The sequence below is a fragment of the Atractosteus spatula genome, chromosome 20 (assembly GCF_055471065.1).
Source record: "Atractosteus spatula isolate fAtrSpa1 chromosome 20, fAtrSpa1.hap1, whole genome shotgun sequence".
In the NCBI taxonomy this organism is placed as follows: Eukaryota; Metazoa; Chordata; class Actinopteri; order Semionotiformes; family Lepisosteidae; genus Atractosteus; species Atractosteus spatula.
Window position 1 is genome coordinate 7,111,444 of NC_142725.1, and position 26,091 is coordinate 7,137,534.

The 26,091-nt window shown below is 40.1% G+C and overlaps 1 protein-coding gene across 1 annotated transcript in view; it reads right to left on the reverse strand.

The window, feature by feature from the left end:
• Positions 1-26,091, reverse strand: part of hspg2 (heparan sulfate proteoglycan 2) — a 223,799-nt gene that overhangs the window by 148,508 nt on the left and 49,200 nt on the right. Inside the window, exons 2-3 of the mRNA XM_088938069.1 lie at positions 16,046-16,181; positions 15,177-15,245 (exon numbers count right to left, since the gene is read on the reverse strand). Coding sequence (XP_088794195.1) covers positions 15,177-15,245; positions 16,046-16,181 — 205 coding nt within the window. The remainder of the gene's footprint in view (positions 1-15,176; positions 15,246-16,045; positions 16,182-26,091) is intronic.

Below are 26,091 nucleotides of genomic sequence, written 5' to 3' on the forward strand. Positions count from 1 at the left end.
AGTAATATAGAGTTTGTGCTGTATATATATAGGTAATATCCAATTGTTTTTCAGAACCATGTCACTGAAATGAAAACGGCACACATCCTGTGTTCTTACAGTTTGGATTTTTGGACACTGAGCCATTCCTCTTACCAGCAGAAATTCATGGCATCTTTGCCATTTTTTCTACAATTGCATTAAGTGCATTCAAATTCCATTTACGATGTGTATCAGGCAAGGGTTAGGGTTACAAATGTGTAACATAATGCAATTTTCCAGTTATACTAGCTGTAGGAATTAGTTCTAGGAAACTCTAATTTGTCAGTGAAAGATCGAATACTTCAAGAATGTGAATAATGTATCCCCTATATAATAAAATGGTTCTTGTTTGCAAAAAATGTGTACAGTAAGTCTCACGTCGATGGACATCTCAGTGCTGTTGTTTTTCACAAACACGTAAAATTAAGCACTTAAAATATCGGTTCAGGACTTGCACTGCTCAGGATCAAATGCTTCCTGTAGGAAAAAAAGAGTTTATTGCACTTCAAGAGAAATACCACGCCAACTTTCTATTCTCTTAAACTGCCGTAATAAAAGCTGTGAACTTTTATACAGATCTCCAGAGACATAATCAGTATTATTCTGGACACATCCTGCCCTTCCACAGAGAGTCAGGGAAATAGTAAAATGTGGAAAACCACACAAAACATCTGCTGTTAATAAGATTGATACACAACTATCCTACATTAATTTTTAAACTATAAAATACCCTGTCAAGGCCTTTGATGGTTCTGTTTTCACTGGTATACATTTATGCCCAGTTAGATTTAATTCACCTCCAAAATAACAGATCTAAATAATTATTTTTCTGGTGTGAGGCCATTTAATGCCTGAAACTTGAGCTCTGTGGCCCAGATGTCACTAGCATAGACCGTGGCATTAACTGACTGTCACCAGGATTTCCCAAAAAGTGGCAGCTTGAAATTAACAAGGGTTTCCTCAGTGTTTAGTGGAACAGCACTCCAGAGGCCTTGCTATTGCCTGCAAGCTGCAGTGTTTCCAATCTTACTGCTGGCATGTTATTGTCAGCTCTACTCCAGAGCACTGTGCAGCTCACAACATGTCAAATAGCAAATGGCTCTGAAAGACAGACACACTGGAGAAGTACTCATACAGTCCTCATTCTCCCTGTGCAGAGATAATGAACAGGTACCGTAGTTTAACAATACAAATAATATAGTTAAAATCTTTATAGATTTTATATATTATTTTGTATATAATATTAGTATAATATTTAGATATATATTTCAGTAAAATTGCCTGACGATTTATTTTTTTATATTTTTCATATGAACTATTTTAACCAAACAGGGCGCTTACCTTTAATTTTCACAAACAAAAAAAATTTTTTACATACATTGCTGCAAAAACCTGACATTTTTGGGAAAAAAACCCAAATACTTCCCAGAAAATGACAGAAAATGAAAGTTTCTAAGACAATAATAATCTTTTAGGAAGAACCAAATTCATCTAGAAATTTAAGATTATACTGTTAAGTTGAGGAAGTCGCACATAAAGTTAACGTGTTTTAACATTTAACACTTATTAACAATTACAATAACATTCATTGCATGCAGAATTTTGTGTGCCGAAAAAAAATATTTTAATGATATTGTGTTAATTTGCTTTGCTTTATGCTACATGTTTGAGAATTCAGTGACATTTTTCAATTCTAAAATTCATATCCACAGTCGGTTAATCTACATGTACAGTACGATCAAACAGCTCAATCAAATTAATCACTATCGCTTTAAACAGAGTAAGGCCCCATACTCTGGTTGGACCAAGAAAGCTATTCGCTGTTATCAAGGCTGCCTTAAACAAAGCAATCTTTAAAAGACAAATGCTTTGTCATGGTATTTTGTACACGGAAGACATATAAACACTAAAGAGTACCAAGCCCACACATAAATGTGTCAGAATTCATTTCTATGTGGATTAACATCCAGTTATTGACTATATGTAAAAATATCTGGAAACCACTTAACATTCTTTATATAAAGTGGAGGGACTGAAGTCGATTCCAATAGGAGTTCAGGCAATTCCAATCCAGGCTTTAGTGAGAGCCAAGCCCCTTTCTGCTAAACCAAGCTCAGCAGGGTGCAACCACAGACTGCTATTCAAATATTAAGTTGTCTTTTAAGTTTGGGGTGGTGAACAAAGCATTCTTGCTGATCATTGGGGTTCAGTTTATAATATCCATCCCATCTGTTGTATGAATATACAACCTGTCAAATGTTTCATTGATTGTTCAGGTGCATAGAAACAGTTAAAGACATGTGGTTAGCTGTACTGTAAATGAAGGTCATTAATATGATGAGACTGTACTTTATGATGCCAAAATCTATCTTCTTCCTTCCATGCATGGTAGTGTTCTGCATTTCCTTTACTAATTAGTAAGCTAATTACTGAGCTTTTGCACTGTATTTCCTATTGCTCTGCATTTACTGCATATCGATCACCATCACTGTATAAGCCCTTTGCTAAAGGCCCTCCCTATGAGGTCAGGCTAGGCACTGTCCAGATCCAGTCTGAATGATGTGAGTTGGAGCCTTGGTTTGACGTTGATGGCTAAAAAGCAACAGCAGCACAAATAACCTAGAAGTCGCTTCAAGAGGCCACCACTTGTCAAACAACCAATGACTTGACTGTTGAGAGACAGAGAAGCACTCAGAAGTCTGCACTTTCTCCCCATTTGGACACATATGTCACTGCCACAAGCCACAACATGAAACAGCATAATATAAAATATGACAGTGTATCCAGCCTGCCTTGCATACTCTGGGATTGCTTAGTACAACACTGCACTTGCACCGCATTGTGAGAGCTATTGCCCACGGACGCCATTTCGTATAAAGGTATCTGCCAGATGGGAGTAAGAAACCCATACAAATATCCTCAAACTAACTCTCCAGAGAAAACTCAAATGTCTGATTATGTCACTGAACCAGACTTGGACTACCCCATCAGCTCTTTTCCTAAGGGAGATTGAAATCGTGTGATTTTCTTTGGGATATGCAGGAATCCTTACAATTGCCTCAAAAACCTTCCACAAGCTATGTTTTTCTTCCCTAAGTTAAATTCTAAAACTTCCTAAGCATTAATCAAAGTAAATGTTAGGTGCGTGTTCATCTGTACACAGCTCCTTGACTGCTTTATTTAGGTCAGGACTCTTCAGTTCAATTCAGTAAGAATTGTTTTTATCCATATAAAGGGATTTTTATCATATAAGAGGCAGAAACTGTGGGGGTTTTAAGTCTGTTTGACCGCAAACGTATGTAGTTATGGAAAATGGACTAATACTCTGTTGTGCTATAAGTTTCCCCTCAGCCTGCAATGCTTTCTTTGTAGAATAGAAGAGCTGCAAAGAAGAAATACTGTAGGAAGAAGGATGGCAGTTTGTGTCCTGAAATCGATAACCACAATACATACAGTAACTGTGACCTGGGTGAAGGGCTGTAACATGCAGCTTATGACCCCAGAACACTTGAGTCTCAAAAACATGGAAATGGCTGGAGAGCTCATGGTCTTTAGAGTATTTAATAGCTGTGTATTTAGAAACATTTACATCTGTGCCAAAACAATTAATCGCACAGCTATAAATAAGCAAATGTCTTCTTTCTTCCAAAGCCATACAGCTAGTGAAGGGGGAGAGTTTGCAGGCTTAGAGTTCTCTCACTAAATACAGCAATGCTGACAGAATAATTATGGCAATGATTTTAATGAGTAAAATTCCAAATGAAGTCCCAGAAACTGACTGCTACAGGCATCTACTTGTGACCATTAATGATCCCAAGTAACGGTTCTAAAGGACAGGAGTACCAGCTGCAGTGTCCTGGCGGTATTCCAATTTAAACGTTCTCATACTGGCCAAACTAAATGTTTCTCTTTTGTACTGGGTCTTCTCTGCTGTGAATTGAGTTACTGGCAGTTGAGTAAAATTATTTTTTGTAGAATGTAAAGCAAACTCTTTGTCACTTATAAAACATTTTGGGTTTTCTTTGGGATGTAAAAGCCAATATAAGTAATGTGTGGTATTACTGCTCTATATACTGTAAGCCATGTTATACCATTGGAGAGTTTTCTACATTTTACATAAGAGGCAGGATACTACAGTGACAGTGCCTAAAACAATTCAAAATCTCAGCTGAGTCACTGCTTTCTGTGGGGAAGCCCATCTTCTAAAGGTTACCAGAGTGTTGTTTTAGCTTGTATGGTTAAACCACTTTTGCTCTCCAATCCCACCATGTCCAGAGTGTTATCTGCTTTCACTGAGTTTCTCAAACCCACAGGGCTTCTCTGCCTGGGCTCCTCTTTCTCCTCCTCCAGCCTAATTCCTTCACTTGCTTCTCGAAATGCCAGTGAAGCTGGTGTCTCTTGGTCAACCTCAAGACAGGAAAGTTTGCAGCAACGAAAAGAGGGAATCAAAATAGCGGCAGCTGCCAGCACATGTCCTCTCCCACCCTGATATAATGATCTCCCCCACAAGCCATAACACTCAGCTCAGAGCTGACACACCCACAATGTGCCACCAAGGAAGAGCTGCCTCTCTGTGGTCTGCAGCAGCCCCCTAAGGACACAATTCCTGAAGAGTTTTACAACATCCCTTATTTACAATATGACGCATCTGCTCCGCATCTGCTCTTTGTTATAATGATTGTGTTAAATACCTTCATTTAGGGCTTGCTGCTGTAGAATTCTTTACACTGTGAGGACTAGCAGCAGTGCTGTCATTCTTTAATCAGTTGTCTAACACCTTTACTCAATGACTAACGGCAATAATATGCAAATGAACATTACAAACTGACAGATAGCAATGAAAGAGTTACATTTGTGTGCTATTATGTGAAGTGATTTAACTAAAGGTTGCCACTTGCTTTAACCTAATGCATTCAGATACAGGAGAGAGGAAAAATCTAAAGTTTAAGGCACAGTAAAAATACAAGTGGGAACTTTGCCTCCTGATGTGCTTCGACAGCAAGTGAGCCGCATAATGTAGCACAGTGCTGGCGGTAACCATGCATAGGTTCAAAGGCAGAGAAAATATGTTTAGGGAAATCATCTTGGCACACATCAAAATACCTTAATTTGATGGAATTTTGTTTAAGAAAAAAACTGACTTAAAAGCAGCACATGAGACTTCTGAGAAATCAGCATGTTTTACAATGACTACAGCTAGTTCTCATAATATTCTATTGCTAAGTTATGATATGGAGAAAAACACTAGGAGGTTCACAATGTACAAACGATTAAAAGAAAGCAAACGTTTCTAGACACAACTCTTCCACATAAAGAATGCGTTAGTTGTACAATTACTTCATTCACAAGGCTACTATGTTTTGGTTGACTGGATGTTGTGCCTCAATGAAAAGTGGACACATAAGGAAAAGTGCAGAAAAAAGAAGATAAAGGTCTAGGCTAAGATAGGTCTATGCCAGTAAGACATCAGGAAAACAGAAGAAACAGAAGGAGGTTATTCCTGCATAATATTTACACTATAAACATTTTCCCTGACAGCAATCGAAATCTCATTGGCAGGGGAGTTTGATGATGATGGATTTCCTATGACAGGGCTCAAAATCAAATTTATTGGGACACAATTATGAAATGTCCTCCATCAATTACATATCTTGGCAAGATAACAAAATCAACAAATCACATTGAATAGTATTAATGCACAGCATGGGGTTAATTCTATATCTTTATGGGCTCAGCAGAATGACATAAAAACAAAAATTAATTATATAGATTAATACAATAATGAATAAATAAGTGAACCAAATTAAGTTAAAGCATTAAAACAAGTCTATGGCTGTGGTTTATTTAGAAATGTAACATTTAGAAATGGGCAAACAATTACTTAGCTTCAAGAAAATTTTGGTCTGCAAAATAGCTCACAACTTAAGTTTGAGAAACAGAGCAACATCTGATGAACATAAGGCACAGTGAGAGTACAAAGTTGCAACAGGTACTTCAGATAAAGAGCAAGATTGAGCAAGGTTTTGTCATTTAACAGAGATCTTAAAACTACATTTTACAGGTTAACAGTACAGCAATTGCAACTAAGAAGTGACATGATATCGGTCTTAGATTTTGACAGAGATGGAAAGCATTACATACATGAAAATGGATTGTGGCAAGCTGATGACAAGAGCCAGTTTCTGTAGTGGGGGTGCAGTTGAGTTTCAACAAGATTAGCTATGTTTGCTCTTCCCATCTTGATTGCCTTCCTGAGTAGGTTTAACAATGGGCATTGTCTGGCTGTATTTACATAGATGTCCTTGGGCCAAGAGGTATGTAAACATAGAGGAAGATACTGAGCCTCAAAAGGAGTTCTAATAATTTACTCAGGATAATTAACTTTACTGTAAATCATTAAGACCTCCATATTAAAGAATAAACATTCTACAGTGACCAGGACATTCCTGGTGAGGTCATTAAACTGATCTCCAAAGGAACAGTCAACAGTAAAAGCTCTGTAATCCCTGACCTAAGGTGGTGAAATCATTAAACTTTATTATTTGCATGCAAGCTGAAATCAGTTTGATTTTGATATTGATTTCATTTTATAACACTCCCCATTGTAACACTTATTTCCTGACAGAAACATTTCCCCACTCTCCAGAACCTCTACTATAAAGGAATGCTTTGAATTTGGTTTATTATTACTGAGGATACAGTGATCTAGAAGAATTCTTTTCTTCAGTACCAGTCTTAAAGCAGCCTGTTTTGAAGCAGGAGCAACCACAACAGAGTATATATCTTTCAGCTCTTTATCTAACTACTAAACTAGATAAGATATGTTCAGAGGTAGAAAACAGAATCCTTAAAGAACAATATTTTCAACAGATCTCTGAGAAGGATTGCCTCAGTAAACATATACAGTGTACCTAATCATGATTTATAATCATCATTCATTGCATATTGTATAGACACACTGCAATGAATCCTAGACAATCCTGTGTCTGATTGTACTGTTCAGGCTATGGAAAGAGCTGGTTTGCAGGCTGGTATTTGACTCCTAAAGAACAAAAAGAGGATAAAACAGTAATGACAAATTGAAATTAATAGAATATTCCAGTTCTCTTCAGTGTATCCCAAATCCCCCCCAGTTAAACAACCACATAATTCAGCATTACTCTTCTCTTAATGATTAAGCCTTTTGAAAGTTTTTTTTCCATTATTTGATTATTAGTAATCAAATATTGATAAGGCTGTTGATTTAGGAGTAGATCTACAGCTACAATTCCCGAGGTATGGACCAAATAAGGTTTTTGTTAGTGTCACTTCTCTTATTTAATAAAAACAGCCTATAGTACATTGCAGAACAATATACTTTAAAATTGAGCACTGCGCTCAAGAATTGGGCCTATCAAAAGCGCTAGCTTTACCTCTGTGAGCAGATGTTGTTAAGTCCGTCTCCAAGGTGAGGGAAAAAACAATGAGCGATCAAAATTTGGACCAGGTAGCTACACTGTGCACAAACTTCTCCTGGCTCCCTTCCTGGTCTAGTCCAGTCCTGTCTTGAACACGTGGCAGTTCGGCTGGAAACTATACCTTCATTCTTGATCTATAAATATGCAAGTGCTCACAAGGTTAAATAGGTTCAAACTGAAATATTCTATCTGCTGACAGACATTCTAACTCAATAGATATTTGGCCAAGCATGTCTATACAAATCCTCAGTGTTTCATTGCAGCATGAGACAGAACTTCCAGTGTAGCTCTCTTGAACCATTGCAAACACTTATTCTCTCAACTGCCTCCCTTTAAAATAAAGATTCCCAATGAATAAAAAGACGACTTCGTCTGGTGTAATCCTACAGAGGATTTACACAGAGACATTTCTCAAGCCCTCTTCCTAATTTTAGCAGCGGGGGGAGCTTGCTTCTGCTCTTTTAGACACCGTAATGAAAAGAAGACGTAGCCTTTTGATCCTGCGGTTTCTGTATTGCCAGGCAGGTTTGACACTGAGAAGGGGTGTCAGAGGTCCTGTGAACTGAGAGCTGTGAAAGGACCTGCACCAAGCCCCGAGAGAAACAGGCTGGAAAAACTGTGTTGCTTTACTCCTTCCAGACATTTTTAAGTCTTCAGGGAAGAAGGTCAGACAGGAAACCAGAAAGGATGATGTGATCTTCAGAAAAAGGCCCTTCTCATCTTTAATGGAGACAAGGACTGTGGGTGTGGAATTGCCCCGGAGACCTCTGTTCCCATATTCTTCAATGGAACTGCTTATTAACCATTTTCATCTATTTCTCAAGAGCGGTTATATTTCTATGCTCATCACCAAAACCGACTCAAGTGATATTTATAAGGCCTGGCTAACCTGAAGAGCATTATTTTCAGCCGTACTCAAGTAGGATTTCCTGTGCCAATTCAGGAAATATAATAAATGATAGCCTTTTCCAGATTGAACACTGACCTTTAAAGGATATTTTGGGGGCTGGCATTAGTATTTAAATCCAAATTTGGCTTGAAAACCAAAGACACCAGTTCAAAATGAAATATTATTTTTGATTCCCATTAGATAATCCTCTCAAGATGCTCATCAAGATGCTTCAGAAATAATTCTAGTAAACTGGCTTTCGTGACATAGAATGATATTTTGTTGCTCATGTTACAGTCTTGAGTTAAGGAAGGCCACCTGTTATCAGCCCTAAAAACTCTTGGGATTCCTAAACATCCCATAGTTCAGAGTTTGGAAATATTGCTAAACGGAGCTTCCAAGACATGGATCACATAACCAAAAGCTGTAAGCTACTGTTAGTACTGTAAATAGCTGTGAACTGTAGCTGTAAGATGAGTTGAAGGCATTTTTTGTAAACTAAAGACTGAAAAACATCTCTGTGATCAAGAACAATACATGCAAAGACAAAAAAAACTTTCAATCATTATTTTGCACTATTTTCACAGGTTCTAAGGTGGGTTTTTCTCATACAATTCTGAATGCAGAATGACATTTCAAGCCTTCAACCTAATCCAATGAATCTCTAAGTAAAAGCTTATTTTTCTGTCATTCTGGCTACATACTGTAGCTGTCCTATAATAAACATATACATGTCACTTATCTGTCAGGTATTTGGAAAATTAAAGAAAAAAATGAAAAGTGTTTAACCTCAGCTACTCTGAAAAGGGGACAAGAAAAGCAATCTGAACAACAGACCCTTTAGGTGATGTTTTAGCACATCTAGTTCAAAATACCAGTGAATTCTGTGGGTGTGACAATGTGCTTGCCATAGTTCAAAAGATGAATGAAACTAACAGAATCCCATACCTTAATCTGCAAACATGTCAATACATATGAACTGGGCTAAGCAACCCCTAAGCTTTGCCAGACCGTGTACGTAGTGTTTCACATCTAATGCCCTATTTAAAAACAGAACTGAACTAAGTAACAGGTTCAATCGCATAAACAAATTTAAACGGGCTCCTATCCTCTACTGGGATATTGATGGGAGATTTGATTGAGAAATGGAAAGGAGCTGCTGAAGTAAACTCTTGTCATGAAGCCTTCAAGAAATGGCAAGACGAAACCCTTAGCTTATCTGTCCTTTGTACCGTACAACAACATCAGCTAAATGAGTTGAATGGTCTTCTCTCAGTTATAAACCCCCACATACTCTTTAAGTAACTGCAGAGGAAGGTCATAATGGCTTGATTGTTTGTCTTTGCTTATCAGATGTTAGTGTTTGAAGCAGGATAATGATAAAACATGCAACACAATACTACACCATCCCCCTCCTCATTTTTATTCACTGAAGCAGCAACAGGATTCAAAATAGTTCCTGAAATCAAACGGACACAGGAGGTACCTAACTTTCCACACCGTTCCTTTCCTTACTCTGTTCAAAAGGATGAGGCCGACACGACAGAGCAAAGGTCAGCTTGCACAAGTTGTTGCTCACAAGTTCCATTTCATGGGTTCCTGCAAATTCCGTTTCAGGAAGGTAAATCTTCCTTTCAAGTTGCTGTCCCGTAAAGAACAACACTCAGGCTCTGTACAGGCTTTCCTGTACCGACGCATTTACTGTAATAACCTGCGAACGCACAGCGACAAATTCCTCCGCACGGTCTCTGAAAATGACCTGCTGTTTATTTTAACCGATAGGACCTAACGGTCACATATATTACCATAAAACAGTAAAAAGTGTTAATACTACTACTAATAATAATTCCTCAAGATTATTAACAAAATAACAATATTTAAATACAAAATATGAATCCTTAAAAATATAAGATAAAGAAATTTGGAAAGCTAAAATCCACCACGTTTAGCATGGGATTATTTGCCTGGTATAGAGCATTTTCAAGGGCAGGTGATACAGCGATGTATAAATAATAATTATTAAATATCCCTTACACTTATATAGCGCTTTTCTGGACACTCCACTCAAAGCTCTTTACAGGTAGTGGGGATCCCCTCCACCACCAGTGTGCAGCCCCACCTGGATGATGCGACGGCAGCCATAGTGCGCCAGAACGCTCCCCACACACCAGCTCTCAGTGGGGAGGAGAGCAGAGTGATGAAGCCAGTTCAGAGAGGGGAATATTAAGGGGCCATGATCGGTAGAGGCTGGGGGGAAATTTGGCCAGGATGCTGGGGTAACACCTCTACTCTAAACACCCTGAGATTTTTAATGACCGTGGAGAGTCAGGACCTCAGTATTACATCTTATCCAAAGGACAGCACCTTTTATTTTACAGTATAGTGTCCCTATCACAACACTGGGGCATTAGGATCCACACAGACCGCACTTCTAATACCTCTTCCAGCAGCAGCCCTAGTTTACTGACCAGGCTCCCACCTGCTGAGCTTCAGTGGGCTGCCAGCTGTGAGTTCAAGCGTGATATGACTGCTGGCTAAACTGTACTCAGGTTAAACTACATATAGTTTTATATAGGGATAACGAATGACTCAGTTCCTATCGGACTAAATTAAAGAACCCTATCATTACTTCATTGAACGGGTTTTCATTTTGTGAGCAATGACAGAGCATTTGACCAGTAGAATGTGGGCTTTAGTTCTAGGAAACAAAAATAAAGTTTCATCAAAGTCTTAAGTCATACGTTTCTGAAGATCTACAGTCTCTACAGCGGTTTATGGTATCAACTGCTAAGGTTCAGACCAGTGATTATTACTGCATCAGGTCTGCGTTGGCTCTCCAAATCTTTTCTTACACCCCCGATCAAAACCACTGAAAAATTCAGTTCTTCAAAATTAAGATATATCATAACCGTAGAAGGAAAGACAGAGAATTATCTCTGTTCATTTTACAGAAAAATTGAGAATATATGATAAAATTAAACCCTTTAAGTTTACCTTAAAATACCTAGGTTTGAGGAAACAAAATAGCTGTTTTTATGTGCTGGTGCTTAATTTGCTTTCAATGATTTACTTTCTAAAAATACCTTTAAGAACCACTGGTTTTGGACAATTATCGGCTTATCTCAACATGCGGGCAACTTTGAACACAATAACATCCTTCTATTTGCGGCAAAATTGGTTAATTGGGTTAAAACCAGTTCTGAGTCATGAGAGAGCCGGAGCCTATCCTGGCAAGCCAGTGGATCACAGGGCACACACACACAGACACACACTCACACCAGGGCCAGTTTTCCCAATAGTCAATTAACAGACACTATGCCTTTGGACAGCAGGAGCAAACCAGAGTACTACGTGAATATGGATCATACAAACTCAACACAGATAGCACCACAGGCCCAGAATTAAACCCAATGCACCAGCACCAGCAATGCTAATCACTGCACCACCATGCTGCCAAGGTAATATTCCAACTCAGCATATTTCCAAATACAAAGCTCAACTGGGTCTTTCCCAGAGTTATTTCAGATGGAATGTGGTTCATTTTCATTAGACCTCCAAGTCGGCTTATTGCCACATTCTAAAATGCTTTTAGTCTGTGTCCTTAACACAAAATGTGTACATTAATTTAGTCTCAACTAAACACAATGTTTTAGACGCAAACTGAAAACATAGTGCAAGACACAATATGTGCTGTCTCATTGAATAAGGTGAAGAATTACTCGACCAGCCCACGAGACAAAATAAAAACTCTTCTGATTTGGTTGTCCGAAGTGGATACTGTGCACAGCACTGAGAGAAACAGAGCAGCCCGGTTAGGTGTGGACATTTTAGTAGATATAATTGTGCATGCTGTATCACAGTCAATGGAACAAAACAATGCAAAAATGCAATTATTAAGTTCTCATTTGAAAGCCAAATGCAATAGTAAAACCATGACTTCCAAGGAAGTTAGAAGCCAAAAGCTGAAAAGGCCTGTCAAAATGAGCAGTGGTCTTTCAAATGAAGCCTGGTTTTCCATATGAAGTCCACAATCAGATCTGTGCATCCCAGATCCCTCCAGAAAAGAAGATATTGTAACATACAAACCCATATGAAAGTTCATGACATTTCAGCAGGAGGAAGGAAAAACACAAAAACATGCCCATACCAAACACACATACAGTATTTAGGATATCGGGGTCTAATATAACTACAGTACTATTTTTAATTCCGGAGCTAGATGCCGATTGCTTAACCCCAGCAATTCTAGGGCATTCCAGGGAAAACAATTATTCCACTCTGATAATCAGCCCCTGTCGGCAAAGCGGGATGGTGGTTAGTGCTGCTACTTCGCAGCGTGGAGGCCATGAGTTCCACTCTGGAGCTGGGGTGCTGTCTGTGTGGAGCTTGTATGTTCTCCCTGTGTTTGTGTGGGTTTCCTCCAGATGCTCCGGTTTCCTCCCACAGTCCAAACATATACAAGTCAGTTAAAAGCCAGCAGCCATATCACCCTGCAACTCACAACTGGCAACCCACTGAAGCTAAGCAGGTGTGAGCCTGGTCAGTACCTGGATGGTACTGGGAAAAACTAAGGCTGCTGCTGGAAGAGGTGTTAGTGGGGCCAGCAGGGGGTGCTTGCCCTGCAGTCTATGTGGGTCCTAATGCCCCAGTATAGTGACGGGGACACTATAGTGTAAACAGGCGCCGTCCTTCGGATGAGACGTAAAACGGAGGTCCTGACTCTCTGTGGTCATTAAAAATCCCGGGGCGTTTCTCGAAAAGAGTCGGGGTGTAACCCCGGCGTCCTGGCCAAATTTCCCATTGGCCCTTACCAATCATGGCCTCCTAATAATCCCCATCTATGAATTGGGGATTCATTCTCTCTGCTCTCCTCCCCACTGAGAGCTGGTGTGTGGGGAGTGTACTGGCGCACTATGGCTGCTGTTGCATCAGGTGGAGCTGCACACTGGTGGTGGTGGAGGGGATCCCCCTTACCTGTAAAGCACTTTGAGTGGAGTGTCCAGAAAAGCACTATATAAGTGTAAGCAATTAATTATTATTATTATTATTATTATTATTATTATTAATTGGCTTCTGGGAAAACTGGCCCTAGTGTGCGTGTGTGTGTTTGTGTCTGCGTGCGCCCAGTGATGAACGGGCATCCTGTCCAGGGTGTACCCTGCCTTGTCCGCGATAGGCTCTCCTGCCAGAAGAAGTTGAATGGTTTTAAAATGGATGGATAGAGGGAATTATCTGTACTGTTGGAAGTACAGGGGGTCAAAGAACAAGGAGGGATCTTGTCTCGGACATTTCAGCTATCCAATGGATGCAACATGAATCAGAATTTTCTACAAGGAGAAGCATAGACAGCATTAGGGGGAAAAGGCCACAAAAAGATTCAAATTCAAACTTTCTGCTAGACTTTGGTATGGAAGGAGTGAGATCTGTTTTTTTATAGGGGTGGAATGCAAACAGCAGTATAATCAACACAACAGCATCAACGTGTCTCATATTATAGGAAGCACTGTGAAAGATCATGGAAAATAAGTTCTTCCTGAAATAAATGCTTATTAATTATTTAGAAATGTATTTAGATTTACCTACAGTACCCAAAAAACACCCTATTAGGCCTAGACTGGTTATTTATATTTTTCACCCACTAAATACTATATTTCACAAAAGAAGTGTTTGACTTAGTTGTCCTTCATCTACCAAAATGGCAGGCTTTGTTGGCTTTAATAACAGGAAAAAATAGCTGAGAATATATACTGTTAATAATTTACAGGAAGCTACAGCACAGATTGAATATAAACAGACTTAAAATAGGATAACACTTGGCAGGTAACATACAGACAAAAGAGAAAACAGGAAGACAATGTTTCCTTCATACCCTGTGAGGTACAGCTATGTTTTGAATACTTTAATGTAAGGACCATCTGAGGACGCATTCAGTAGATTCAATAACCCAATAAAAATATATAAAAAAATGAAATGGTCCCTACAGGGACTTCTGAGATTAGCATATTAGTTTTAGTACATTGTTGTTTGAAGCCTGCTACTTAAGGCTAAATGCAAAGAATAAATAAAAAAATAAAAGTGATTACAAAAGGTTAAATACAGAACATAATTAATAATGAAATCAAATTTAAAATTATTGTTAAATCGATAATATTAAATTAATTAAATTAATGAATTAATTAAGCGTTCAAGATATAAGTGGACACCAATGTTTTTTTTAATATGACCCAGTATGTCAGGATGTGTATTCTGTATATAAAATACATTTAAATAGTATGTATGCATATGTAATTCTTTTGAGATTTCTTTATATGCTAAAACTTTTCAGCAGAATGATCTGGCAAATCTAGCTCAGCAGAGAGGTCAGCTCTGATGCATTTAAATAGTGTAGCTATAATTCTACATGTGACGGGCTCAAACCTATCACAGGGATATATTTAAAATAGTATTTTTAATACCTTGCCTCATTAGGTGAAGGTGTACTTTTTCCTGTAATCCCATAAAATGGTGTTAGTGCCAGAAATTTCTAATTTGATCGTGTGCAATTTGCAAAATGACAAGCTGCCACCTATTAAAAACCCGAGTTAAACCTAACACTAAGAGCTTTTATAAGGGACTGTACAACACTACTCACTCTCATGTTCGTGCTGTTTGCTAAATTATGCAGGATTATTATTATTTATCTTAGTGGCAGTTAGGAGCCACTATCTCTGTCCCCTGTGAGACACAGGTTCTTGAACATCGTCCACCATTGATTCAAGAGCTGAGAAGCCTGTAGAGACAAAGACACTAGAGACATTAAAGACACTTACTAGTAGCTCTCGCAGTAGAGACAATAGAGGGTTCAGGGGTGCTACCATCTTCCTCTCCACTGGGCTCATCTGCAAATACACATAGGGAAGAGCACACGTTATCACAGCAGGACCCAAGCACCAGGCAGACTCTGCGGCCTTAGATAGATAGATACTTTATTGATCCCGTGAGGGAAATTGCAGTGCCTTCATTGTAATGCCTTCAGGACAATGACAAGTCAAATGACAGAAGTTGCCAGCCAGTGTCTTTTTCTTGCTCTGAAAACAGAACTGAAATTCTGAAATTGTTTTAGGAGAAACTCTCTAATTTAACTAACTGTCATTGCAGATTTACTTATAAAAACTGAAAGGTGAGGATCCTATGCAAACTTACAACTTTGGATCTTTGAACATTATAAAACTATAGAATGTGTACTGAAACAAAAATGAAGAAGGTTTTGCCTCAGCACAAGGCCCACAAAACTCCTTGATAAGAAAAAAAGAAGGACTGAGATATGTTTATTGGGAAGTAGGAACCTGCCCCCTTTAGTCATTGGTTTCACTGCTTCAAAAAAACAGTATTTTAGCTTGGCCTTTCTAATTTCATACCAAAACAGTGAAAAAGAACACTGGACCTCACATGAAAATGCTGCAGAAGCACAGTCTGATCAGACGCCCCACATCTGTATGAATGCGGACAATTTAAAATGGAGGCCAGTGGATTATTTGTTAATATAAGCAATATTTGACCTTTTTTTTAAAATCTGACATGCATCACTTCAAACCGCTGTGGCAATGCAGGAGAACTCCGCTTTCGCCCAAAAAAAAACACCTCTTTTCTCTTAAACGGACGACCGTCACGAGGCCACAGTGAAAAAACGGTTTTCTACCTCCCGAAGGTTCGTCTGCGACAAAGTCTTCGTCGTCCGATTCGGCCAGGAGGCGTTCCCACTGCTTGCCTCCCCTCTTGGGTTCCAAATCTTCAGGCAGGGACACCTCACCCCACACCTTCGAACCCTGAGCCAGCTGGAAAAAAGCAAGCATTTTAAGAGTTTTTCAGGTCCAGATACACGTGGGAGGGTGGGATATAGAGGCAAAACTGTGGAGATGGAGGGCTGCCACATAACGTAAAATAATGGGCAAGGAGAAATGCAAAACTGTACACATCTTGATTTTTTTATGACAAGTGTTGGAAAAATCACCAATTTCAGCAAGTTTACAACAGCGAACGTATCTTACTGATTTCACAGCTCTGAATTAAATATGATCCCACATCCTAATTAGCAACCTTAAGGAACATAGACTATATTGTGCAGCCAATAAATTATTGTTCAGTTAGTTAGTGATATAAGCCTCGATTAGGGACCCGAAAGTCGTGACATACAGTCCAATCACATATAAAGGGGGATTTGTCCACTTAAGAACAATGTAAATATGAAGGGTTTGGGATCATGGTACATTAGAATGAGTGTATTTTTCACTTGTAGATAAACAAATACTGTACTAAGAGTCGCATTATAAATACAGGTTACAACTTAGAGCTAAATAACTTTAAAAAAGGGGAATTATTCATAAACAATAGTATAATTAGCTTGAGATATATTCCCAACATAAAGTTCAGATATGTACTGTATGTACATTTAAGGTGCCTACTGTATAACTCATAAAGAACAATACATAGAAACAGATTGCATCGCCAACTCCTTTAGGATTCTGGTCTTGTCAAAACCTACTTCCTTTTCCTGGCTTCAGGGTAGGCTTTTTCCACACACAGTTCATGCATTTAAAGTTAGGGATGACACCATGATCCATTGGTTCGATCAGCAATGTTGTGCGTAGTGCTAAAAACCCAAATTGTGTCCCCCACTAATGAATTCCTGCTATACCGTCACAAAGTGCTCGATGTGAAATGTGACTAACAAGAATTGGTTCCTCAAACAGTCTGCTCTGTGCAGACGACTTATTTTCAAAATGTCGGTGAAAAAGTGCGGATTTACATAACATTTTCACAAATGCTGCCCAAAACACCATGGGTATACTGTATCGCACAGATGACACTACTTTTCGAAAAATGCTCCTCCGGTGTCCTTGACAATGAGAATCTATTAGCATTCCTATTAAAGACAATCTTTTTCAAAAGCCTTTTTTTTCACTCCTGGATTTTCCACCTCTCTACTAAATTTAGCGTCATGAGAAGTGAAGCTGTGACAGAAACACTCCTCTATCGGGGCCATCGCGCTGAGAGAGAGAGAGAGAGAGAGGGAGGGAGTGAGACAAAGACTGGGAGAAAGAGCTCATCACACAGTTGGCTGGTTGGCTCCAGTCAAAAGAATGTCGCTAGTCAGCCTTTTCCTTTTCAAAACGGCCCTGGATTGTTATCACAGGCTGCTCAGTCAGGGGAGAAAGGATTTGGGGGAGAGATCAAGTCATTTATTAGCTGGAGTCATTTAAATGGGACACTTTGCCGTGATGGAGTTCCGGGGAAATGCGAACTGGCGTACCGTGCCGACTGGAAATGCCAAGTGTGGCACTCTGCCAGGGGGGATGAAAACAAAGATGGAGCTCAAAGGAGGGGGAAGAGAGGTGGCTGCCCACCACATATTCTTCGTGTCAGCTCTCCAGCTGTCGAGGGCACAGCGCAATCCCTCAAACCCACCTTTGTGCAAGAGCTTCCTATCACAGAGATCGGGAAAGACGGCGATTCAGAGCCCAGTATCCAATTGCACATAACCTTAGAAGGATTAACCGGGGACTTGTGTGGCTAAGGCCTACACAGGCCTTTATTGTGTGTCCTAACAGGCAACAAAACTGACAAAGTAACTGTTTTTCCTACTGCAAATCTCAAGGTGCACGCGTTTGGAGAATATTTCAGCAGTTATTCTGCAAATCACAGTGCTTTGAAGCTACAGGCACAGTATCTAATAATCTAATATTATCACGTAGCAGTTCTTTCCGGGCCCTGTGATGACGACACAATCCGGTTGGTGAAGACACAGTAGGAGTAAAATCATGCAGGAGAAGGGATGGAGACAGGGGGCGTGTCCAAGGAGTGCAGGTGTCCAGGGGAAGTGAGTCCGGGGCGAACAATCCATACAGCAAATCCAAACGGGTAATCAAAAACAGAGGCAAAAGTCCATGGCCAGGCGATCCATCCAGGGGGATAAGGAACAGGAACCGGGTCGGAACCGGCGGGGATAATCAGGAACGAAGGGTTAAAAGCATAACGTAGCCAGACGCAGCAGGACCCCGGGTTCTCATGAAACGGGATTCAATGAGGAACCTCAGGTGACGTCTACGCCTGGCTTTTAAGGTGGAACTAAAGAGGGGCTGGAATAAGGGACAGGTGTGGGGAATGAGGTAGAACGAGGAAGGGCTGGAGCGCCCTTAAGAGGAGGAGTAGCGATCGCGACAAATGTGAAATAAATATCTGTAAGTGCTACTTGAAAAAGACAATAGCCCGCGCGTAATGGAAGAGATGTAAAGGAGGAAGAAAGAGCACAGTAACTGACCCGGTAAAACCAAGCGTAGAACTTAATTATAGATGAAAACTACAGGGAGGCAATCTTTGAGTCTGAGAAGGTCTGTTCAGGAGTTTTAAAACTGTTCATTCTCAGGGTCTCTAATGGGTTTGAGCAGTGATGTGCTTCTGCACAGAGAGGCTCTACTGTTCAGTGGGATGGGTCTGGACTTCAGTGCAGTAAGGAGGTCTGGATCAGCAGATCTCAAATTAGATCTTGACTAAACCCATGCAATAACCCCGTCAAATATTCTGCTAAACTTAAAAAAAGACTGTGCTGACTGTGTCCAAGTCCGGTCTTCATAAGAGTTGAGAGAAAAGCCCAGCAATGCAGACTGAGAGCTGATACACTCAGTTTACTATCATTTACCCTGTTGGCCAAAAATTACCTAGGCAGAGCGGTGGCTCTGTGGCTAAGGATCTGCACCTGCGGCTGGAAGGTTGCCGGTTTGTATCCCACGGCCGGCAGAGAGCTATCCTACTCCGTTTGGCCCCTGAGCAAGGCCCTTAACCCCAGTTGCTCCAGGGGCGCCGTATAAATGGCTGACCCTGCGCTCTGACCCCAAGCTTCTCTCTCCCCGGCTGTATGTCTCATGGAGAGCAAGCTGGGATATGCGAAAAGACAAATTCCTAATATGAGAAATTGTATATGGCCAATAAAGTGATCTGATCTTATCTTACTTCTTCCAATCTATCCCATTACAGTACAGACACGTAGTGCATTGATTGACTGACAGCTTGATTACTAATTTGATTATACCGCTCAGCAGCTGAACTGGGGCAGATTGGAGGGGCTGGAATTTGTTTTCATGGCGTTTTTTTTCTTTGCTTTGTCTTGCTCACATGTCTCCACGGGATCTAACAGAACTTTTGAACAACTGCTGTCATTAGAGGCCCTGCCTGATACGCTTCCCAGCTTGTCCAGCTGTTGTTTACACTACAGTTTCAGAAATTCCAGTGTCTCATCCCCTCCGTGAACAATCAATGAAGGAGGAGAAGCAGAAAGACAGAAAGCAACTGGATTCTTTTCTGTAAGCAATGGGTGCTTTGGTCCCAGGGTGGCCCAGACCAATAAGGCAGCTGGTGATGGTCTCGTCCCCAGTCGAAACTGAGCTCAGACTCCCAGCCCAGGTCTGTGGAGCACAGCGTGAGAAAAATACTTGGGCTCTTGTATCACCAAAACACCTCAGCAATTTCATGCAGCTGTGGGATGTATCTGTGAGAAAGAAGCAGAGTCACACAGCTGACTTATCAAGTTCAGTCAGACACTCGGTGCAATTAAGGGACCTACTACTGCAGTTCAAGTTCGGCACTTACAGCTACAGTATAAGCAGCTCAGCTGTTTGACTACTAGTTAAACGCATCCCGATGAAGCACTGTAGGATAACTGGTTTAAATGTTATCAGTGTCTTACTCTAGGTTGCTGCATGGTTTGAATTAGGAATGGGAATTAGGAATTAGGGTATGAGGTTAATGCTGAAAAAACTCACTAGAAGGATTTTCACACAACCTCTTTTCAGAAATGGTGGAACACTGTCTTAAAATAGCTTTAGCTGGGTTTTTGGTGAGACCAGAGTGGATCATTTATCACTGCACAGCATCCAAACCGCACTCAACTCTGCTGAGCAACAGTTTCAGGAGGAAATGTCTGGTCTTATCTGTGGATGTTACTGTGACTAAGAAGACTGATCCTTTCCTGCTCAACTAACAAAACCCAGGTAGGAAAGTATGAGCACTCCATGAGGTAATTTATTCTGCACCTTCTTAATATCAATACCCTCCACTGAGTTTAGCACAATGTAAGCCTTAATAAATTACTTTAAATGAGTCCTTTGAGCCATTACAAGTTCCCTTTGTTCTATATTGTAAAGCTGGTTGATGGAGCATTATGGTAGTAGTATAGTATGTTAGATAATGTGCTGCTCACTCAAAAACTATGGTAATCAGGATCATTTTACAGTATATATTCCTCATTTCATTTTCCATTTATTGTCTTTACAGCAGGTTTATTCCACTCCATTCCAGCATATTTTGCTGGATTTATCGGTGCAGTATATTAATCACAGTATATACTCCCACAAGAATCAGTTCAAGTTCTTTCTTGTAAAGGTTAGTGCACAACATGATTTTAATTTAATTTTTACTACTCGCTGGAGATCTGAATATACAGTATGTGCCTATCTACAGCTGGTACAGCAAACCTAAATGATCACAGTCATAGATCTACTGAACAACTTGTGCACTGCAAGAATGCCGATGTCTGATAGTCTGTCAATAGATACAGGCTGGTTCTGCTTTGGAGCAGTCAGTAATCTACTGTAACTTTACTTTGACTTTTACTGACCACCGTTTCTTCAGCAGTGGGATACAGTATGTGACTATGTGAGTATATATACTGTTGTGACAAAATTGCCAGCTGCTATATAATTCTGTAAAACTCATTTTGGCAGGCTGCTGCAGAAAGTGCAAGAGCAAAGAAAAGTTTGATTGAAAACTCTACCGGCATAAGCTGCACAAATCCTACAACTGTTTGACTCAAATTTAAGGTAAATTGTGTCTTTGTGTCAACTTTAATGGCATTTTTTCAACATTTCTTCCACATATCTCATACAGTACATTTACATATTTTCAGATGTTCTTTTGAAACTACCTAGTTTTGACCCCACAAAGGGGTTGTCACGTGTTTCAGACAAAACACTAGAGTTGGCATGTTAAATGCCATTTAGCTACAGATAACCAGGAGAGGCTTATTCGCCTGAACAAATAATGAGTCCTCACTAACTAGGAGGCACAACTATAGGAAAGGCTTTGCAGAAGGAAGAGGAGGAACTGTCTACTACTGCAAACAGACTCTCCCAGATAAAGCCCACTGTTCTCTCAGGAGGGGAACACAAACAGTGGAGAAGGAGGGGGGTAAGTTTCACTCCTGCACAGCCTGGCACAGAACTGCCAGGGTTTCTCTGACCTCTTACTAACAGCTGATAAACTCCAGCTTTGGGGGCGAACAGGAGGAGGCTGAGCCCAGTTTCTTTCAATACCCTGTGTACATACAGCCACAGGAATTCCACATCGCTTAAAAATTAAATCAAAAACAGATGAAAGCACACACAGAAGGGGTGATAAGATGCTGTGTGAACTCCAATGTTTCCACCTCTTTGGTAGAGGAAAAAAAAAAAGCACCACAGATTTAAACCCAACTTATACAGTAAGCTTAACATTCACCCATGTGTAAATGCACAATGAAGTAAGGATGCATAAACTTACCATTGCTACTGAACCTTTGTGTTAAAATAATAGTGAGAGAAAGGCTTTAGCAGCTGTGAACCCACTTCAGTGCGGATTAATGGTGTTGATGTGAATAACATTTCTTCATGGAGATATACATCATATTTACTAGTGTTTTGAAATCCAAAAAACTTTTGTTTTCCACTTTTAGTTTACCTTTTGTATGCTATCACTGGCAACTCCAAAACTACATGCATCTTCCTTGCCTTGCTGTAAGAATAATATTAATAATAAAAATAATAATACTCTTACTATAGCACTGTTCTGGACACTCCCCTCAAGGCACTTTACAGGTAATGGGGATCCCCTCCCTCCACCACCAGTGTGCAGCCCCACCTGGATGAGGAGACGGAGTGCACCAGTACGCTCCCCACACACCAGCTCTCAGTGGGGAGGAGAACAGGGTGATGAAGCCAGTTCAGAGATGGGGATTATTAGGAGGCCATGATTGGTAAGGGCCAATGGGAAATTTGGCCAGGACACAGGGTTACACCCCTACTCTTTTCGAGAAACACCCTGGGATTTTTAATGACCACAGAGAGTAAGGGCCTCAGTTTCACGTCTCATCCAAAGGATGGCGCCTTTTTACAGATAATATCCCATCACTATACTGGGGCATTACGACTTACACAGACCACAGGATGAGCACCCCCTATTGGGGCCAGCAGGGGGCGCTCACCCTGCGGTCCATGTGGGTCCTAATGCCCCAGTATAGTGATGGGGAAACTATACTGTAAACAGGCGCCGTCCTTCGGATGAGACGTAAAACCGAGGTCCTGACTCTCTGTGGATTAACTGGTGAAATAAAGGATGAGAAAACATCATTCTGATTAATGTCACCCTTTTAACAAAGGTTTACAATGCCACCTGAACTGCTGTGTAATAAGACAAACAATATAAGAGGAGTGTGCGTGAATTTCTACGGCTCCAGGTTACGAAATAAAACGTGATGATCCTTAACAACACTTCATAAAGAGGGAAAGGCAATGAAACAGCAATGTTAAATCAGAAGGAGGAAAAACATTAAAAGCTGGACTAAATTTAAAAATCAAAGCTAATCCCTCTCGAAAAAAAGAAATGTTGGTAAGGAATCACATTAAACACTTCCATTTCAAGGAAAAGGAGTAAGAACATAAAGGTTACACATTTTCATTTGGCATGAATTAGCATGTTGGATAGTTAGCAGATAATTGTTGCAAGGCTGTCGTCCAGCTGCCTCTTGAAAGAAACCAGGGTAGCCTGTTCCACACCCTCACTACCCTTTCCTTCAATGTGTCCTGTTCTCAGTTTTGAACGCACTTCCACATAGTTCCCGTCTGTGACCTTCAGATGTGTATCACTGTTCATGCTGAAGAAATCCCACTGCTTTGCCTTTGTCCACGCCCTTGAGGATTTTGAATACATCCCTCAAAGTCCTTTCTGTTCAAGGCTAAGACAGTTCAGCTCCTTCAGCCTGATTCCCCACATTGTCTACTCTAGAGGATGTTGAGGATACAGCAACATAAACACCCAAGATTTTTTTCATTAATAAAAATAAATCGTCCATCTAAAAGAATCTGGCGTAAGACAAGGTTGGAAAGGCTGAGCTGGGAAAACTCTAGCTCAGATGGGGGAAGGCCCAGAAATAATCAAATTGTAAGGGATCAGAATGATACAGCATTCAAGACTGATGGCACTGCAATAGACTCCGAGAAGCAACCTGCAGTGGAAAGATTGGTTTTTCCCAACACGACAGTGAACAGAAATCCACTGGCAGAGGCAAACTGAGTGGCCTGCTGTGAATCGGAAAGTGGAAAAAGCTTCAGAATTGATGCTCAAGCCTCCTCAGTCCCTAAGGACCTGTCCGGTCTTTAACCCCACTGGTGGGATGAGTGAGTTTCTCAGGACAGTGGAGGCAACGCGGGTGGGGGTGAGGGAGTGTAAACATCCTTTATAACCCCTGAGAGATGAATACGAATGAACAGACGGCAGCACTCTTGCTCATGGTGCGTTCTAGAACAATGTGCAGCTGTGATTGCCACCAAGTGGGATATATTGATGAGGGCAATGTGCAATAAAATGCGAAAAAAATATAACACTGATTTATTTATTTTGAGGAGGGTCTTAAACTTTGACCAAATATTCTTCCTTCAATAGTTGCATCAGTAAATTCTCCGGGTGGTCCCACAGTTTTGAATATATGTACTCTGTATACAGTACAGTATAGTGCATACACATACACAAACACATTCCTTTCCTGACACGGTCCCGGCTTTCATATGACTATCTAGGATTCAGGAAAAAATGAATGGTTTTCAGTTTTTCAGTATTATATTGAAAAAGGAGAGATTATGTCAGTACAGCTGCATGGTGTTTCCTGCTGAGCTGCTGGTGAGGGCATCGCTTGGGGTGAAAATACAGCGCATACCAGCTCACACTCAGAATGAATCTACACAAGACCCCAGCTCTGCACTCCGGAGGGTGTGTGAAAATAACCAGCCTGCTTCTTACATGTGCGGACTCGCACAGCAGGAAAACAGAACAATGCGACACCCAAGAAGCTACATCAAATGCCGTCAAGTGTGGAAAGGAAAAAATGAGGTGTGTAGTTAAGCTTCCCAATATTTAAAAAGGGGGAAATGTGCACAGATATGAAAGGCTAACTGGAAGAGATCACTCAGAAATCTGTTTAGACACTCCCTCAGAAAGAATACACACACATCTCAAAGCCAATTTTTTAATTGGAAAATGATTACCATTTACTTTTGTATGACAGTGGGCACCTGTCAGGAAAATTGAACAAGAGTGCAGAGTCATTTTACAAAGCTGAGATACATTTATTTTCAGAGAACAAACCACTAGCTATAACATACCGGTTGCAACTTACCAAAATGGGCAGTGGATACTGTAGTTGTTAGAAATATCAAACAGCTAAATGCCAAAAATGTTTAATGGTGAGACAACAGCTTATGTTAAAGAAAATCTAAACGCTCATGGAGGATTATTTATTGGGAACAAGTTGAATGAAAAAAGGAGCTTGCATACAGAACAGCTAACAGTTTTGTTTAGAGTTCAAAAGGTTTCCAAATTCACTCTTCGGCAAGAGTAAATGAAAGACACACTATTCCAATTACTAAATTTGGAGAATCCGCAGAAAAAAGTAACTGCTTTATTCCTGTCTCTCTTGAAAGCAAACACTATAATTATTCACACCAGTTTTCAGTGCACAAACACACAGCAATACACACGAGAGCTTTCAATTCAAAGACATGTCATTTATGTGAGGCTGGGTCACTCTCTCATTTCATCATGAAGCACACTTTCAGTTAAGACAGGGGTGACAAGCTCTTCTTGCAGAGTTTGGAAGAACTGCCCAGTATTACCAGGCCTTATGACCTTAAAAGAGTCCCTGAAGAAAACTGTATTTTGCGCGAATAATCTTGCTCCATGAGATTGACCTTTCCTTCTTACAGCTCTCTTCCATCTCTTACTTAGCTTAAAAGCTGAATTTTTAAAGTTTGTTTTAAAAACCCATTTGTCTGCGTTTTCACTCCTAATTATACTGTAGTTGTTGCCAAACAATTCAGCTGTTACATAAAAAAAAACCCAAAAATATGATCACACTTTAAAAATACATACTGCATTGTGCTATATGTAAATAAAGCACCCACAGCACACAACAGGTCGATACAAACTAGGGACGATTATGACAATTATGTGCAAACAAAAATTAAAATTTAAATTGTCAATTGGACCATATGTGGCTGTCAATATATGTCTGAACACACACTTTCAAGACCATTCCGACTTCAACAAATCTTCAGTTTAAAAACATATGAGATTCTTGGGAAAACATAATTTTTCCCTTGAAATAAAATAAACTTTCCATTTTAAGCTTATACAAATGGAAAAGAAAATAGAAAAATAATACAATCAAAACAAAATGTATGCTAATCCCAACAGGCAGGAAATTAAAAGGGCAAACAAAGATACTTTGGAGGTCACAGCGTAAATAAACATAAATAAATTTATAGCCAGAGTAAGGTGAGAATGTGGGCCTGATGTATAAAATACTTTACAAGACTAGTAGCTTCACAGCACTAGAAATCAAAGCATTATGAAAAGGCTTCTTGTGTTTTTTAGGTTGATTTTTAC